Source organism: Mandrillus leucophaeus, unplaced genomic scaffold, assembly GCF_000951045.1.
Source record: "Mandrillus leucophaeus isolate KB7577 unplaced genomic scaffold, Mleu.le_1.0 Scaffold247, whole genome shotgun sequence".
Lineage (NCBI taxonomy): Eukaryota > Metazoa > Chordata > Mammalia > Primates > Cercopithecidae > Mandrillus > Mandrillus leucophaeus.
This window is the reverse complement of record NW_012102554.1, coordinates 472,150-490,057: the sequence shown is the minus strand read 5'-3', so window position 1 is coordinate 490,057 and position 17,908 is coordinate 472,150. Positions and strand designations below refer to the sequence as shown.

General features: G+C 37.9%; 1 protein-coding gene across 5 annotated transcripts in view; it reads right to left on the bottom strand.

Annotated features, from left to right (window-relative positions):
* The window catches only part of TCF12 (transcription factor 12), a 377,169-nt gene that overhangs the window by 75,872 nt on the left and 283,389 nt on the right, over positions 1 to 17,908 (bottom strand). For all 5 annotated transcript variants that reach the window (XM_011983162.1, XM_011983160.1, XM_011983161.1 and 2 more), the window contains one exon: positions 17,342 to 17,394. In XM_011983162.1, the coding sequence (XP_011838552.1) occupies positions 17,342 to 17,394 (53 nt within the window). The remainder of the gene's footprint in view (positions 1 to 17,341; positions 17,395 to 17,908) is intronic.

Sequence of the window (17,908 nt, the reverse complement as noted above, 5' to 3'; positions counted from 1 at the left end):
CCCGCTGCCCCTGCATCTCTTGGCTGTCCTTTCCCTTTCCTTCCCTTCATGAATTGCAGTTTGTCACTTCTCATTTACCACTTGAAATAACACAGTAAGAGAATCATTAACTATGTTGCAACTTGACAATTTTCCTGCAGATGGCTCTATAATCACAGGACTGCCTAATGGTGTGTGTATGCACACATTAAAAAAAAAAAAAAAAAGATCAGGATGAGCCCCAGGTTTTCAAATTCCTCAAGAAACCAGCACTTCTGAAGATGTTTCAAGACTGACATAAGGCTTTGCACTATTGACTCGTTAGGCAAACTAACAACAAAACAAAACTGTAGGCAAACAAAGCTATCGTTTAAAATCATCTGTAAAGCTAAATAATTTTTGTGAACCTGATGTCTTGGGTCAAATTAGCTGTCTCTTAAAGAAAGTGCCACCCTTTTTTTTGTTTCTTCTTTTGGCCTGTGTGATTTTCTATTCTTCTGAACTGGAAAACACCAGATCCTTTCAATTTATGAGAAATGGAACAGCACCAAGATATTCTATTCTATTTAAAATTTATTTTTAAAAAGACTAGAAGTAACATCTGCATCTTAGCCCAGAACCATTTCAAGAATCTGCAATCCAAAGCTGTAAGTAACTTATACATTAAGTTATTTTTGGTCCCCAATCTATATTTTTGTTTCAGTAAAAATTCTTGCTAGTGGTAGTAATTTTTTTAATACTTCTTACCTCTAAATAAATACTGAGTCTACCAAAACATCCTGCCTCACATCTGTGATAATAAAGCAAAAAAGCAAAGCTAATTTTTGCTATATTCACTGGAAGAAATCATACAGATCTTGAACTTATGAAAAGATATATCTTTTAAGAATGGTTTCTTATTACTAAATTCTGGTGACCATTCTCAACAAAAGCCAAAAAATACTTCAGTTTGAACACACATCTAAGAAGAGTGAAATCAACAGGGAAAAAGATGGAAAATGGTGTCAGTTATACATTTTCAACAAAGAACAATGCAAAACAAGCATTGTCTGACAAGTATTTGGTATGCTTCACCATTCCTAACAATGACAAGTGTCCCTAAACAGACGCTGGGAAACAGATACAAAACTTGGAAGAAATTTGTTAAGCTACTTGCTCTATGTAGCTGTAGCACATGTGTATGCAGTAGGGCAGAAGTATTCTCCCTATCATTCTATGTAATATAAGATGGACTACTCAGGTCCCAGAACACTGTGGAGTTATATCATGTAATGCGACAGAGCACTAAACTGGGAGTCAGGAGATACGGATCCAGGTTTCAGCTCTGCCTCTCAGGAGGCATGAGAGCTTAGAGTAGGTCGTCGACTCTCCCTGAGCCTAATTTTCCATTTCTGTAAAATGCAGGCATTAAACTAGGCCAAAGACTTCCTAGCCATTTCACCACTAATAAAACATTTTATTATGCACTCCACCCCAAAACTCTGAATTCCTATTATGAAAGATTTTTGTCTCTCAGAACTTTTTTTTAAATTCCATTATGATAAACATTTTTCTCTCTTAAAAAGAAAAATCAAGGCGGGGTATGGTGGCTCATGCCTATAATCCTACCACTTTGGGAGGCCAAAGTGGGAAGATCCCTTGAGCCCAGGAGTTTGAGACTAGCTCGGGCAACATGGCAAGAACCTTATCTCTACAAAAGTCAAAAAATTCGCTGGGTGGTGTGCACCTGTAATCCCAGCTACCTGGGAGACTGAGGTGGGAGGATTGCTTCAGCCCAGGAGTTCATGCCTGCAGTGAGCTATGATTGTGCCACTGTACTCTAGCGAGGGTGACAGAGAGACACCCTGTCTCTAGAAAAACAACAACAACAACAACAAATGAACAAAAACAAAAAAGAAAACGCAAAGCCATGTAACTGCAGTTCAGAACTTCAGATTAAAAGGTAAATGAAGCATTGCCATGCTGAGCTGAAATAATTCCAGTGAAAGAAACCTAATGTTTAGTTACCACTTTATTTCAGTAAACTACAGAATCCACAGAATTCGTTAGGTTTTTCTGATGTGTATTGAATCTTCTTGTATTCAAGATTCAAGCTGTGATCCACTGGCATAGATGATACCAGGTGTCCACACCGATCTTAAATTGTGTGTGTGTGTGTGTGTGCGCGTCTGTGTGTGTGTGTGTGTGTCTCAAAGTCTTGCTTTGTTGCCCAGTCTGGAGTGCACTGGTGCAATCTTGGCTCACTGCAACCTCCACCTCTCGGGCTCCAGCCATTCTCATGCCTAAGCCTCTAGACTAGCTAGGATTACAGGTGTGCGCTACCACACCCTGCTAAGTTTTGTATTTTTAACAGAGACAGAGTTTCGCCACGTTGGCCAGGCTGGTCTTGAACTTCTGGCTTCAAGCGATCTGCCAGCCTCACCCTCCCAAAGTGCTGAGATTACAGGCATGGGCCACAATGCCCAGCTTTAAATTGCATTTTTATAATCATATCTGCAAGAGGCGTAATTAAAAGTCTAAAGCCTCACATGAAATGAAAGGATGAACCAAAAAAGGAATCTGAAAACATAATTACAACTTCTCAGTTCTAAGACAAGAGTCCAAAAGCTTTGTATTCTAATAATATTTATGCCAGCAAATGAAGTATCTAAAAGACTAGTTATATATAACTCCATTGCCTAGTAATATGTTCATTTAAAACCATTGTCTTTCTTTTCTATTTTTATTTTTAAAGTATAATTGACACAAGGTCTCACTTTGTTGCCCAGCCTGTTCTTGAACTCTTGGGCTCAAGCAATCCTCCCTCCTCAGCCTCCCAAAGTGCTGGCATTAGAAGCGTGAGCCACTGCTCCCTGCCCTATCAACTTTATCTTGAACAAAATAGTAAAACAAAATAAAGAAAAGCAGTGACAGCCTATGATTGATAACAACTCTTACTTAACCTTGTCATTGTTTAATTTACTCAGTAACTATTTTGATTTCTCAGTAATGTGCAATTTATCTACAAGTCAGATATTTTATGTTTAATATAGCATCACCTGGAGAACAAAACATTTGTGGCTATGCCCTTCAAATAATATATAATCCTCTCCAGAGATGGCCTTATTATAATTTTAGCAAGCAACACAGAGTTAAGGAGTCAATATGGGAGCTCATCTTAAGTAAGTGGGCTGCAGCTCCTGTACTATTCTATAATAAAGATGCAGTGCCCATCTATGACTTGTTTCTTTGCTCCTTTTGGCTGGAGAATTTAGTAGAGCAGTAAACAGGACTATGACACACAAATATGGCTGTAATGAATATGCAGGATGGAAAGTTTACAGGATAAAGTAAGGGAGTAAAAGGTGAAAAACGGGTGGCAACACTACAGTAACTTTATAGGTGCGCGATCTTGAGGACACTTCCTTGCTGTAACACTGGTGATTTCAGACTGAAATGATTGTTATATAAAAAAGGTTCAAACTGTGTTACTGTTGTTAAAATGGGAATAAAGATTATATGAATATAAGAACACGATCTTCTAATGCTAGGACCTCACATCGGAAAACAAATGCATGACTTCCTAGCGCTAATCTAATTCCTAGCTAATAATCTAATTCTTATCTAATAATTCCAATCTAACCAAGGGGCACACTGTCCATGTAAATAGAAATAACTACAGTGTTCTTTGCTGCTGAAAAGACATTTATTTTTCTGATGAAAAACTGCAGCTCTCACTTTTCCTCCCTGAAAAGTGTTTACAAAGTTTAAGCATGTTATGTTTTATAATATAGTGAGTTAAAATATACCGTTACGTAGTTATCTTTCTCCTGAAGATAATTCAGATTATCTAGCATGTAGCTTATACCTTCTCTGAGTCAGCTGAGCATGGTCCAGAAAGAAGAGCTATGGCTATATTGCTAATCACTTGCCTTTGTTCATTTATTCAACAAATAGTTATTAAATATCTGTTATGCACCTCTGTGCTGCAGGTGCAATAAACAACATAGATAAAATAAAAAAAAACATTATGTTGGTCCTGGGTAATACAGATAAAGAATAAACAAATTAGGGCAAATCAGATGGCATAAAATACTGTAGAGAAAAATACATCAGGAAAAGAATGAGGAGGTACTAGGGGTATGTTGCGCTTTTATATAGGATGGTCACAAAAGATCTTCATTGACAGAGTGATATGAGATCAAAGAGAAAACTAGTCATTTGGACACTAGGGAAAGTGTGTTCCATGAGAGAGAACTGCAAATGCAAAGGCCCTGAGGTAGGAGTGTGCTTGACATCTTTAAGAAGCAGTAAAAAGGAGAGAATGGCTAGAGTGAAGTGAGGGAAGGGCAGAGTTGTAGAAGACGAAGTCTGAGAGGTGGCAGGTGTCTTGTAAGCCATTTTAAAGATGTTGGTTTTACAATAAGGGAAGCGTCTGGAGGATTTTAAGCAGAGGAGTATATGACCTGACCTAGATTTTAAAAAGATGCTCCTGTGTTAAAAAAATAAAAACAAAAACAAAATAAAACTGGGAGACCAGTTGTAAAGCTGTTGCCATAATTTAAGAAAGAGGTAAAGGTGGTTTAGACAAAGATGATAGCAACATAGGTGACCACAAACGGTTAAATTCTTGAAGAGAATTGTAGTAAGATAAATATTATATAAGACTGTCTCTGTTTTAAATTTATGTCAATGACACCCTAACTTACTTCCTTTAGAAAAAGAATTCCTGTATTGTTGTTTTCCATACTTTTCTTTCACGTGAGGACCATGGCCCTAATATTTTTAATTAGGTCCTCCTAAAACAATGTAGAATTAATGCTGATGGCTGAATTACCTGTAATTTTCCTGCTTTTTGTTTTGGTTTTGGTAAAATACTCCTATTTTGACAACTAGGAATTAACTGCATAATTGAGGGGAGAAATGGGACAAATAATTCAGTTTCTTTTACAAAGAAAGCCAGTTAACTTATTGAAGGTTTGAACAATCAGAGGAGAAGTTAAAAAGTACAGCTTAGAGCAGGAAGTCATTAACAGGTGATGTTTTCCTATTATAGATACATAAAATAATGGCCTTGTAGTCCTTATTTTTATCCCTTTAATTCAAAAAGTATTTCCTAAGTACTACATCATGTGTCTGGAGAACAACAATTATGCAACAAAAAACATTTTGGGCTGGACACAGTGACTCACGCCTATAATCCCAGCACTTTGGGAGGCCAAGATGGAGGATCACTTGAGGCCAGGAGTTTGAGACCAACCCTGGCAACACAGCAAAACCTCTTCTCTACAAAAAATAGAAAATGTAGCCGGGTGTAGTGGCATGTGCCTGTAGTTTCAGTTACTCAGGAGGCTGAGGTGGGAGGATTGCCTCTCTGCTTGAGCCCAGTAGTTTGAGGCCACAGTGAGCTATGATGGCACCACTGTACTCCAGCCTGGGCCACAGACTGAATCCCTGTTTCAAAACAACAAAAAAAATTTTTTAAGTTCTTTCTTTCCAGGCTGGGCACAGTGGCTCACACATGTAATCCCAGCACTTTGGGAGGCCAAGGTGAGTGGATCGCTTGAGTCCAGGAGTTTGAGACCTCCCTGGGCAACAAGGTAAAACCCTGTTTCTACAAAAAATACAAAAATTAGTCAGTTGTGGTGGCACTCGCCTGTAGTTCCAGCTACTTGGGAGGCTGAGGTGGGAGGATCACTTGAGCCCAGGAGGTGGAGGTTGCAGTGAGCCAAGATTATGCCATCACACTCCAGCCTGGGTGACAGAGTGAGACTCTGTCTCAAAACAAAACAAAACAAAAAACAAAAAAAAAAACAGGATGTTTTTCCAAAGATCAAGGTTATCTTTTGACTATAAGAATTCTGGCCATGTGCGGTGGCTCATGACTGTAATCCTACCGTTTTGGGAGGCTGAGGTGGGTGGATCACGAGGTCAGGAGTTCAAGACCAGCCTGGCCAAGATGGTAAAACCCCGTCTCTACTAAAAATACAAAAAAATTAGTGAGGTGTGGTGGCGGACGCCTGCAATCCCAGCTACTTGGGAGGCTGAGGCAGAGATCTGCTTGAACCTGGGAGGTGGAGGTTGCAGTGAGCCAAGATCGCACCACTGTACTTCAGCCTGGGCAACTGAGCAAGACTCTGTCTTAAAAAAAAAAAAAAAAGAATCTTGAAGACAGGGTCCATATTTTATTCATATTTAAATCCCTAAAGTCTAAAGTAGTTCTTCATTCACAATAAAGACTTAGTATATATTTGCTGATTTTGACAGAAGGGATTCATATTCTCCTCACTGGGAGTCTACCAGATGGAGCCCATACTAGTAGCAAAGAAGTTTTCTAATTCTCATTTAAGTTACTGATTTCTGAAATTTTAAAATATCTTTTGTGTTACTGGAAAAGATACTGAAAACCATGATTTCAAATAATGATGAGTTTGACAGTTTAAAAAACTAACAAGCTCAAGTCAGAAAACTTGAAGTAGACATTCTTACTTAGTATTTTTGTTGTTTTTTGAGACGGAGTTTCACTCTTGTTGCCTAGGCTAGAGTGCAATGGTGTGATCTTTATCTCGGCTCACTGCAACCTCCACCTCCTGGGTTCAAGTGATTCTCCCGCCTCAGCCTCCCAAGTAGCTGGGATTACAGGCATGCCCCACCATGCCCGGCTAATTTTTGTGTTTTTAGTAGAGACGGGGTTTCACCATGTTGGTCAGGCTGGTCTCGAACTCCTGACCTTAAGTGATCCACCTGCCTTGGCCTCCCAAAGTACTGGGATTACTGGCGTGAGCCACTATACCTGGCCTATTTATTGTTTATTATTAGTACTAGCCTCATAAAAGCAAAAACGGGAACTATTTAAGAACCATATAAAATTTACTTAGATTTCATAGGGATTAACATTGAAAAAATGAATTTTCTAGGAATGGAAGATATTCTTAATTTTTCTATTAAGCTTTTATGTTTAGATCAGAAACACGTCGCATGATCCAAAAGAACTGGTTTCACAGTCATACTTGGGTTGGAACCGATTCCCAAGGTGCCAGCAACTATCTTTAACTTTAGGTTCTTCTGATTTTAGTTTTTTGGGTCAGGGTCTTGTTCTGTCACCCAGGTTGGAGTGTAGTGGCATGATCACAGCTCACTATAGCCTGAACTGGCTGAAGCCATGCTTCCAACCTTAGCCTCCTGAGTACCTAGTACCACAGGCACACACCACCACGATCAATTTTTTTTTTCTTTTTTTTCTGTAGAGACAGGGTCTTGCTATGTTGCCTAGGCTGGTCTTGAACTTCTATGCTCAAGCACTCCTCCCATCTTGGCCTCTCAAAATGCTGGGCACATGGCCCAGCTTTAGGTTCTATCAGAAAGTTGGAACAGGAAAAAAGATAAGAGATTGGCACAAGTATATCTAAGTTTAAGTTAAAAATTTTAGTAGGACTGTTTATATTAGTCAAATTATTTAAATACAAACCATTTGAATTTAAATCTAATTGTTTCAAATAAGCATTTATTAATACTTCTATACATGGGCTGCTTTTGATGTCCTGCATATTATTACCTAACATGACACTTAAATTCGAGAAAAGTTATGACACTGTAGCACCCACTGTATAAATTGAGGCTCTACCATTATTCTACCTAGGAATATTTTAGAGTAAGGCAAATAATAGTGCTGGAAAGTATCTGTCAATACAATAAACTCTGGCCCAGGACTAAAGAATGCAAGATAATGAGGCTGGTTGTGATGGCTTATGCCTGTAATCCCAATACTTTGGGAGGCCGAGGCAGGCAGATCACTAGGTCAGGAGTTCAAGACCAGCCTGGCCAACATAGTGAAACCCCTTCTCTACTATAAATACAAAAATTAGCCAGGCATGGTGGTGCACACCTGTAGTCCTGGCTACTTGGGAGGCTGAGGCTGGAAAATTACTTGAACCCAGGAGGTGGAGGATGCAGTGAGCCAAGATCGTGCCACTGCACTCTAGCCTGGGTAACAGAGCGAGACTCTGTCTCAGAAAAAAAGAAAAAAGAAAAAAGAAAAAAAAGAATATAAGGTAGTGAATCTTAATAAAACCAAGGAACAGGCCTAAGAAGTATTTAATTTTATTTTTAACTCGTTAGGTCTGTTTTTCACTGGAACTACACTTACCTTTTCTTTAAATCTAGTGCAGGTTGGCAAACTTTGGTTTGTGGGCCAAAAGTGGCCACCATCTATTTTCATAAATAAAGTTTTACTGTAATACAGCTACGCCCATGTATTATGTATCATTTGTGGCTGCTCTTGTGCTACAACAGCAAAGCTTAGTAGCACATCAGAGACAACTGGCCCACAAAACCAAATATATCTATAACATACCCCCTTTATAGAAAGTTTGCTGACCCCTGGTCTAGTGCATTGAGGAAAAGTAGAAATTCAGGCTAAGATATAAGTTGGTTCTAACAAATTTAGCATAAAACATAATTCCTAGAACCAATTATTTTTGGAAACTGATAAAATATTGGCACATTACAGATACTGGATTAGGTATTAAAAAATTATACATAATAAAAAGAGAAAACCTTTGAATGGTCAGTACTTTAAAATGTCTTTGAAGTCGATTCAATAAATATAAACATAACAATTAGAAACCATCCTGAGACTAGCAATGTTTTTAAAATGCTTAGAAGTTTAACAACAATGTAGCTATACAGCATACATTACAGTCCTTGAAATAAGATATAAGTAAAACAAATAACTTTTCAAAGCAAAATCATTACAAAGGGAGTATTAGTGAAAGTAAATTTCATGTAAGCAAATTACTTAGAATGTAAATGCCTTTCCTAACTTAGAAATCTAGAGCCCCAAGCATCCCTGGTGATAAAAATGTGAATTTCTTAATCTAATCCTTCTTTTTAATACTTGAAAAAAAATCCTTAATCATATTAGGTAAAAATTTAAAAAAAAGTCACGGTTCTACTAATGCTGAACACCCGGTGAGTGGCCTTAAACTCTAAAAGCATTTACATAATTCAACCATATATCCTTTAAAAACCATATGAGTTATACACACACACACACGCACACACACGCACACACACACAGGGCTTTATCCTAGATCTGGTTTGTGAAGTCTCAAAGATCTTATCAGCAGCCAAAGAGTTCAATAAACCTTAAAAGCTACCTGTAAATGAAACGTAGCCATGTTCTTCTTTTAAAAGGAATAGAGAAGTCAGAAAATAACAAATAACAAGTATCACTGTATACAGCCATATCAGTACAAACAATTGGATCCATAGGACTCACTCACTGGTTACTTTTCCTTCTGCTTTTTGGTTTGAAATTACATCAAAGACATTACTGACTTCTCACAAAAATCAGCATCTGAGAACTACACATTTAAAGGCTATTCTGACACTGTTCTAAACAGTGGTTACTGTCAGCATAAACAGTGGCTACTTCTTATTAATGTATGAAAAAAATCACTTATGACTAAACTGAATATAAGTTTGGAATGGATTATTGGATAATCCATTTACATACTGAACATACAAAGGTTTTTCTGCAAGTCTGACCCATAAGGTCAGAGAATGAATAAGCCACTTTGGAAATTTTGTATCACAGTAGCCTTCAAATAGAGATACCTTATCTAGCAGTCTGAAATAAGAAACTCTTAAGTACGTACAGTTGTTGTGTGTTCTCTACGCTGTTTGCCCAAAGAACTAAGCAAATATCTATTCTAATTCATGTTCAAGATCTGGAGGGTTTACTCATAAAGTTCAGCAAAAGCTGGTACTTCATGTAAATACTATTTATTCCAGAATCAGTAGATTTCTTCCTAGTCTTAAGGGCCTTAGATCATTGTTTATTTTTATTTTTTTTAAGACAGGGTCTCACTCTGTCAACCAGGCTGGAGTGCAGTAGTGTGATCCCGGCTCACTGCAATCTCAACCTCTAAGGGTTCAAGCAATTCTCTCTCAGAGTAGCTGGGACTATAGGCACACACCACTATGCCAGCTAATCTTTGTATTTCTTTATAGAGGTGGGGTTCCATTATGTTGGCTAGGCAGATCTCGAACTCCTGGGCTCAAGTGATCTGCCCGCCTCCGCCTCCTAAAGTTTTGGGATTATAGGTGTGAGCCACTGCACCTGACCGGGCCAGATAATTGCCTATAAACACACTCTGTTATCTTGACTTCCTAGTGACTTCCATAGGACTCTACTCACAGAGTATTTTCCTTGCTGCTCATCTTACTATTTTCATGGCTAAATTGGAGCTATCAGTTTCTCTATAGTTCTGACTCTTGACCTTTTTCTTACTGGTTCAGATGGCTAGCAAGCTCTTAAACCACAGTTTTGTAAGTATTCATTTCCACCCATCTGTTCTGTTTGTCATCTCTTTCCAATTAAAAAAAAAATCTTCAATTTAGACACCCTCAGGATTTAGTATTTTTTTTCTTTTGAATATTCTTATTCTACTTAGTATGTACAGGAGCATGCTAGATTATTAGACATGGTCTAGTAGTCTTTATGGTTTGGGAATACCTCAGGATATTTCCAATTGTCTCAAAAGGTATCCCTACATTTTCAAGTTTACTACAACAAATGACTAAAAATTCACATTTTTTTAAAAGAGCCATTCCCAACAAAATGAAATTCCATAAAAACTTTAGGAGAAAGAAAGGCATCACTTTCTTACTTTTTTTTTTTTTTTGAGACAGAGTCTTGGCTCCGTCACCCAGGCTGGAGTATAGTGGTGAAATCACAGCTCACTGCAGCCTTGAACTCTTTCAGGGTCAAGAGACGCTCCTGCCTTAGCCTCCCAAGTAGCTGAGACTACAGGCACATGCCACCATACCTGGACAATTTTTAAAATATATTTTGTGTGTGTGTGTGTGTGTGTGTGTGTAGACAAGGTCTCACTATGTGGCCTAGGCTGGTCTCAAACTCCTAGATTCAAGGGATACTCCCACCTTGGCCTCCCAAAGTGCTGGGATTATGTGAGCCACTATGCCTGGCCCCATCACTTTCTAAATTACAGTCAATGACTAATTCAAGGGCCACTGAGCTTTGTACCTGTCTGCATCAAACCAAGAAAAAGTAGAGTCTAAGCTGCTTTGATTCATGTCAGAAACAATAAAGTTCTGACTTTATTGATAGATGGAGAAGAGTTAGCAAATTTTTATCTGCAGGCAGAGCCTTCCTCTGTCACCCAGGCTGGAGTGCAGTGGAGTGAACATGGTGGGCTCAAGTGATCCTCCCACTTTAGCCTCCGAAGTAGATAGAACCACAGGGGGTGCCAATCACATCTGGCTAATTTTTTTGCAGTAACAGGGTCTCACTAGGTTGAACTTCTGGGCTCAAGTGATCCTCCTGTCTTGGGATTACAGCCACTGTGCCCTGACAAAATATTTTTCTTGATGGAGTAAATTACACTTTGAGAGTTTAACCAAGAAATGATGGTAACAGCTTTTGTGGGAATATATACATACACACTTTAAAACAATGTACAAAAGATAGCATGACACTTGATTAAGAAACAAATAATCATTCATCAGGCTATTTATGGGACTGCAAACAAGTTATATTCAAAACTTGTAAGACATGTCGTTTTTATGCAGAGTTAATATTTGATACGAAAAGGGTATTTTCAAATGCTATAGAACAAGAACATAACTTTAGGTATTTGGGTCTAGGAAGGCATTTCAAATCTCTCTAGGTATTTACTTACATTTTGGAAAGACTTGTTCTGATATATCTTGCTTCTTCAGAATTCTATTATCTACTGTAGCATATAAAAAAAATGAGCTATGTTTGGAAATACTAACACCAACTTAAGAAATAAAGAATAAAGAGCAAAGAAACTTTTCTCCACCTAAGAAATGCTTCAGAGGGCCATAAAGATGTTCAATCAGTGATTTAAAAAAGGAAAAAAAAAAAAAGCGCTGACTCCTGAGAGTTCAGAAAACAAAAATAATTAGAATGAATTCTAGGGGCAGCCGGATTTGATTCAACAAGTTTTCCTTCCTTTCGTAGATTGTTTTCCTGCAAGTGAATGCTTTCTAAACAACAATAGGAGCTGCTACAATTTACCATGCGGTCATTAAGTGCCAGGCACATACATTATATACACAGGTGGAGGTAATGTGAAAACTTTTTATTTCACTGTAAGACTTATCCTTTTTTATATCTTCAAATTTTTTTGTTTGCTTTTCATCCAAATTTGGTAAAAATGAAATGTTAAACTTCTTTAAATTTCAGGCTGTAGTGGTATGAACTAGCTATAATAATGAAGAAACATGTACTGAATATCTAGGATACACCACACATATAGTAGGTACATAATACTCTCACAATAACATCTACGATAGGAATTATCATCCCCTTTTACAAATAGAAATCGGAGGTTCACAAAAGCAACTTCTCCAAGGTTATAAAATAAAAAGCTAAGGGCAGGCTGCGCGCAGTGGCTCACGCCTGTAATCCCAGCACTTCGGGAGGCTGAGGCGGGTGGATCACGAGGTCAGGAGATCGAGATCATCCTGGCTATCTCACATCTCTACTAAAAATACAAAAAATTAGCCGGGTGTGGTGGCGGGCGCCCGTAGTCCCAGCTACTCGGGAGGCTGAGGCAGGAGAATGGCGTGAATCTGGGAGGCGCAGCTTGCAGTGAGCTGAGATCATGCCACTGCACTACAGCCTGGGTGACAGAGCAAGACTCCATCTCAAAAAAAAAAAAAAAAAAGCTGAGGGCAGATAAATAAAATCCATTATATGCTTCATTGGGAAGTCTGTGGTTTTCTACTACTGTAGGTCCTTAAACAACAAAGCCAAATGAAAATAAATTTGATCAGTAAAAACATACTTGACAGAATAAATTTGTTTTAATTTAATATACTAAGCAAGATATTTTCTGAATAAACCAAGGTATTAAATAATCAGATTTTAACACTCAAAAATAAAATGGTGTTTGATATTAAGTTAGGTTGTAATCTTGGCCCTATGTGTGATTTTTGGCAAGTTAATTTATGTTTTTGAGTCTTAATTTTCTTACTTGTAAGTAGGGAATATTAGTTATAGAGTTGTTTGGCAAAAGGTTGAAGATTAGGATATGGGTAATGGTTAACAAAGTTCCTCACACATGAAGTGTTGCACCACTAACACAGTGACACTGAGGCTGTAAAGGATGCTAACAAATACATTACAAATGTTTCCTTTTTTTTTCCCCCCCACAAATTACCAGGAAAAAATCCTGCCCCAAATCCCCACCCAGAGATTCAAAATTCCCTTGAACTTTGTATCTTAGTAAAGATCTGATACAGATGAAAAACAGCTGATGTACATGCAAAGAACAAAGACAAGGGTTGGCAGTTAGAGAATGGGAGGGGAGGTTTAAGAACCCTAAAAGGGAAGGAAAACACCCTGCAAAGCCAAAGTACCACCCATGCCTTTGGAAACTCCCAGATAAAACTTTAACAATTATAAATGCCTTCCATTATCTCTTGGCCAGAATAGTTGAGGTGTTTATCCAGGGTAGACTGCTATGACAACTTATCTCTTCTCATATCTGTACTGATTTCATGTGTTCCCCAACTCAGTCTATCTCTGGAGTAGAAGAGTGGGTTTGCTACAGGAAAATTACAAAGGTTGCAACTTGTATAGAATCTAGTAACATTGTACTTTTAGATGTGACCTCAACATGTGTTTATTTTTTCACACCTCTATGCATTTTACCTGTCTGGTTCATTCTCTCCTTCTCTAACAGATGAGCTGCTACGCATCTTTCCAGACACAACTTAAAGGTCAACTCCTCCTGAAGCCACTATAGTAGGGTTAGTTCTACCTACCCTATGTCACCAGAGCACTTGGTACACACCCTTACTTGCTTCACTGCAATATAATTAATTTCCTGAATGCCTGTTTCTCGTATAAGATAGTGAAGTCCCTGAAGACAATTATGGTGTTTGTATATGTTTGAATTCTCAATGTCCAAGCATTATTCTACTGTTGCTGCTACAAAATTCCACTTTTCCCAATCTTTAAATCTGTCTAGAGAAGCAAGTGGGGAATCTCATGTGCTTAAAAAACATCACTTCTTCATTAGGAGGAAGAAAACTATGCTCACTATTTTTTTTTTGGTTATTTATTGAGCATATCAGTTTTAAAACTGTAAGTATGTAGCATTTTAGACCTGAAAGGAACTTCAAATTTCCCACTCCAGACATCCTAAGGGCTGACTAGTCTAAGGCTATACAGCCAATCAGTGACTGAGCTGGGCAGATTTGGGTGAACCATTCACTTAATGTTACTGCCTATACTGCTCTAATGATATTTAATACGCCCTAGTTAGACCTTCATCCACAAGCAAAAGTTACTATTCAGTTGTTCTGGAGAGAGGAAAAGAGAAGCTGAGGTATGTACTTATGATACCTAAATATAAATCAGTTTACAAAAAAAAAAAAAGTCTCTCATCAATGCTCCATGATCAAATTATACAGATTATCAATGCTCTGCATGCTAAGTAACTCTGCCTATTATTTTTTGTATCAGTATCAGCAATACCAACCTAGTCCTTTCACTGTTTTAGAAAAAGTAACACATATTTTACAGATTAAAGATAGAATGAACAAGCAGCAAACTGATGAAATCCTGAATGTTACTGCCAAATTCCCAATATGGTTTGGAAAGTATAATAGTCAAATCATCATAAAATAAAATATACATAGTCAATTTTCATTTTTATACTCAATTTTTCTTACAGTTTCCATGTCAAAAGTTTATAGTTTGCGTATTTTTCAATAAATGCTCTGAAACAGGAAATCACAACTTAAAATTCCATTTTAGATCCGGAGAAGGTAAACAGTATAATCTTAAGTGTTCTTAGGACTTATTTTGTCATTATTTATTAAAATACCTTCTTTTAAAATCTTTCACAGTTAATCCTAGAAGTGGGAAAAGTATCTGTCTTTAAGGTTTTGTTGTTTTCTTTTTTAAATACTTGAGATTTCAGCCAGGTGTGGTGGCTCACACCTACAATCCCAGCACTTGAGAGGCTGTGGCAAGAGGAGCACAGAGCCCAGGAGTTCGAGACCACCTTGGACTGGAGAGAGACCTCCTCATCTCTACCAAAAAAAAAAAAAAAAAAAAAGCCAGCCATGGTGGCCAGTCCCTGCAGTCCCAGCTACGTGGGAGAATGAGGTGGGAGGGTCGCTTGAGCCACGGAGGTCAAGGCTGCAGTTTGCAGTGATTGTGTCACTGCTCTCCAGCCTGTGTGACAGTGACAGAGTGAGATCCTGCCTCAAAAAAACAAAATAAAACAAAAAGGCCCTGAGGTTTCAACATAGCATTTTATCTAAAACATATTTTCAATTAATTAAAATGAATTATTTATACGTCCTTAATAACATTTAATGTACACTAATATAGCTAGTAAAATACAATATATAAGTAGGCTTGGCTTGCAAAATTTCCTAATGGTTCTCAAAGAAATCAAGGTTTCATCAGAATTCAGTGACTTGTTACAGATACCTGAGACAATACAGAGAACTATCTATAAAGAATGCACAGTTACAGAGGTAACTATTCATTACCTCCAAGTAATGAATGTTGTTATGATTACAAATGTAAGAAATGCTAGTGACCTCCAGTGTCTACTCTCTTTCCAGGCTGTTCTGTCCATTTTGCTTTAAAAATCAAAGGACTATGGAACACTGAAAATACACTGTTTCTTAATGTCAGGTTAAGAAATGAGATGAATTTTTCATTCACTAATCTGTTTTTTTAACCTGTATAGTTCTACTAAATATTAATGTGCAATTTAACTTTTATTACTTTCATTGAATTATAGTAATAAATTATAAGAAAATTGCACTATTACATGTTTTAGCAGTACTGTCAGTTTTAATATGATTTTCTGTTAATTTAACAGAAATCATCTGTTATACTGTTGAATCACCTACCCCTGCATAGCACACAACTGTTAAAATGTAAATTGCCCAACTATTTTTAGCCGCTGCTGAAAAAAATTCCTGTCTTCGGGAATAATGATTTGAGGCATTGTGTTCATTTTGTTTATCAAGCAGCTATTCAGCCTCTAGTGGGCCCAAGTGCTTATGCAAGCAAAAGCTTTTTAAGAATGCCTGCAGCTGCAAGCCAACCTTCCAGGTAGGCTGCAGGTTCAGAGCACAGCTGCCCTAGGCTGCATAAAACTCAGATCCATCTGGAACTGAGTTACAAAGAGGATTTCAAATTCGACTTTTCATGTATCACACGGTAGAGAAGGCGGGGGAAGAACACAGAAAAGGAGGAAGGCAAACAACCGAAAAGATGGTATCTCTACTTTAGCCTTAATAAAAAATAAAAAGCTCAGACCCATGCTGCTCCTTCTAGATTACTACTTGCCAAGCCGGATATTCCATTCAGTCTATACTTCGATGAGCTGACTCATCCGGCAGCACCTGCGCCCATGTGTTAAGTACTGCCAAATAAAAGCCCAACATCCATTTACACAACAAAAAGATGTACCCTACAAGGCACTGGGGCCTCAATCCAACAGCCTCATGCCCCATTTGTTCTAAGCAAAGGGAGAAGAAAAAAACACTTCCTTTCTTGCACCAGAGATTTAAAAATTGTAGGTAGATTTATGGTGCAGGTTCATTTACAAGTACTTTTACTTCTTTAAAGAATAAAGTATATTTAATAGCACAATTGCCCCTACAGTATTAGATTATCACGGCCATTAATGATTGTTCCACCAAACCTTTCCAACCTTCTTCATCAAAGCCCTTTATTCTCAAAGGATACATTTTTGAGCAAAGAGGGATCAACAAACTAGTTGCCTGAAAGCTTTCCTGATGCTAGGCTGAAGTTAGGAAAGGCTTAATGAAGGCTTTAAAACCCACAAGGGCTTCACAATGAACATCTGACTTTGTGATTTATGCATATTAATAACCTCAGTCCTACTGAGGCAAGCTGAGCCAAACATGTACTCCGAATCTTAATGTCTTTAGCTCCATTGGGATTATTACAAATGTAAATTTCTAAGATTTTCAGCTATTAATCTCTGTCTGTCCTCCTGTTCAGCAACATAATGACTAATTAAACATCAAAAGACCTGTATAGGAGATCATCTTTGACAGCTACTGGCCTAGTCCTCTTCCCAAGAGGGGAATTCAAATGACAGGGACAAGGAGTAAGAGCATATGAGTAAGCTACAAATCATTCCAGAGAAATCTAAAAACCAAACATTAAATGTGGATTTACCTCAATCAATGATTTTGTTAAGCACTGAACAATTACTATGTAAAGTATGCCCACTGGCATCAACCGAATGTACCCATGTAGCAAGGAAATACTGAACACTTGAAATCAGTTTGTTTACCAACAAGTTAAAAAAAGATAGGTACTTACAGAAGAAGGCAAACCAGGAGGCACCTTTCTGACTTTTTTTGCTTGCAAGGGATCTGCAAATGGAAAACAATACATTTCATCAGCATATTATACTGGAAAGAAATTAAGACTTCAAATGAACAGAATAACTTTTCCCCTAGTGTCTTTCTGGTTTTCCAATATTTGGGAGTAAGCAGCAAAATACAGTAATGAGGGCCTCATTCCTTTTAACTAGTCCCAGCAAAAAATAGGTTCTCCTAAAAAAGTGATACATTCTGAAAATACATACCCCATAAATTTGGGAAGATGACAGCAAATAAACTAATACAAGAAAGAAAACAATGAACTAGTACGAGGGAAAGGAATGAAAATTACTTTTTTTTTTTTTTGAGATGGAGTCTTGCTTAGTCGCCCAGGCTGGAGTGCAGTGGCGCGATCTCAGCTCACTGCAAGTTTCGCCTCCCGGGTTCACGCCATTCTCCTGCCTCAGCCTCCCAAGTAGCTGGGACTACAGGCACCTGCCACCACGCCTGGCTAATTTTTTGCATTTTTAGTAAAGACGGGGTTTCACCATGTTAGCCAGGATGG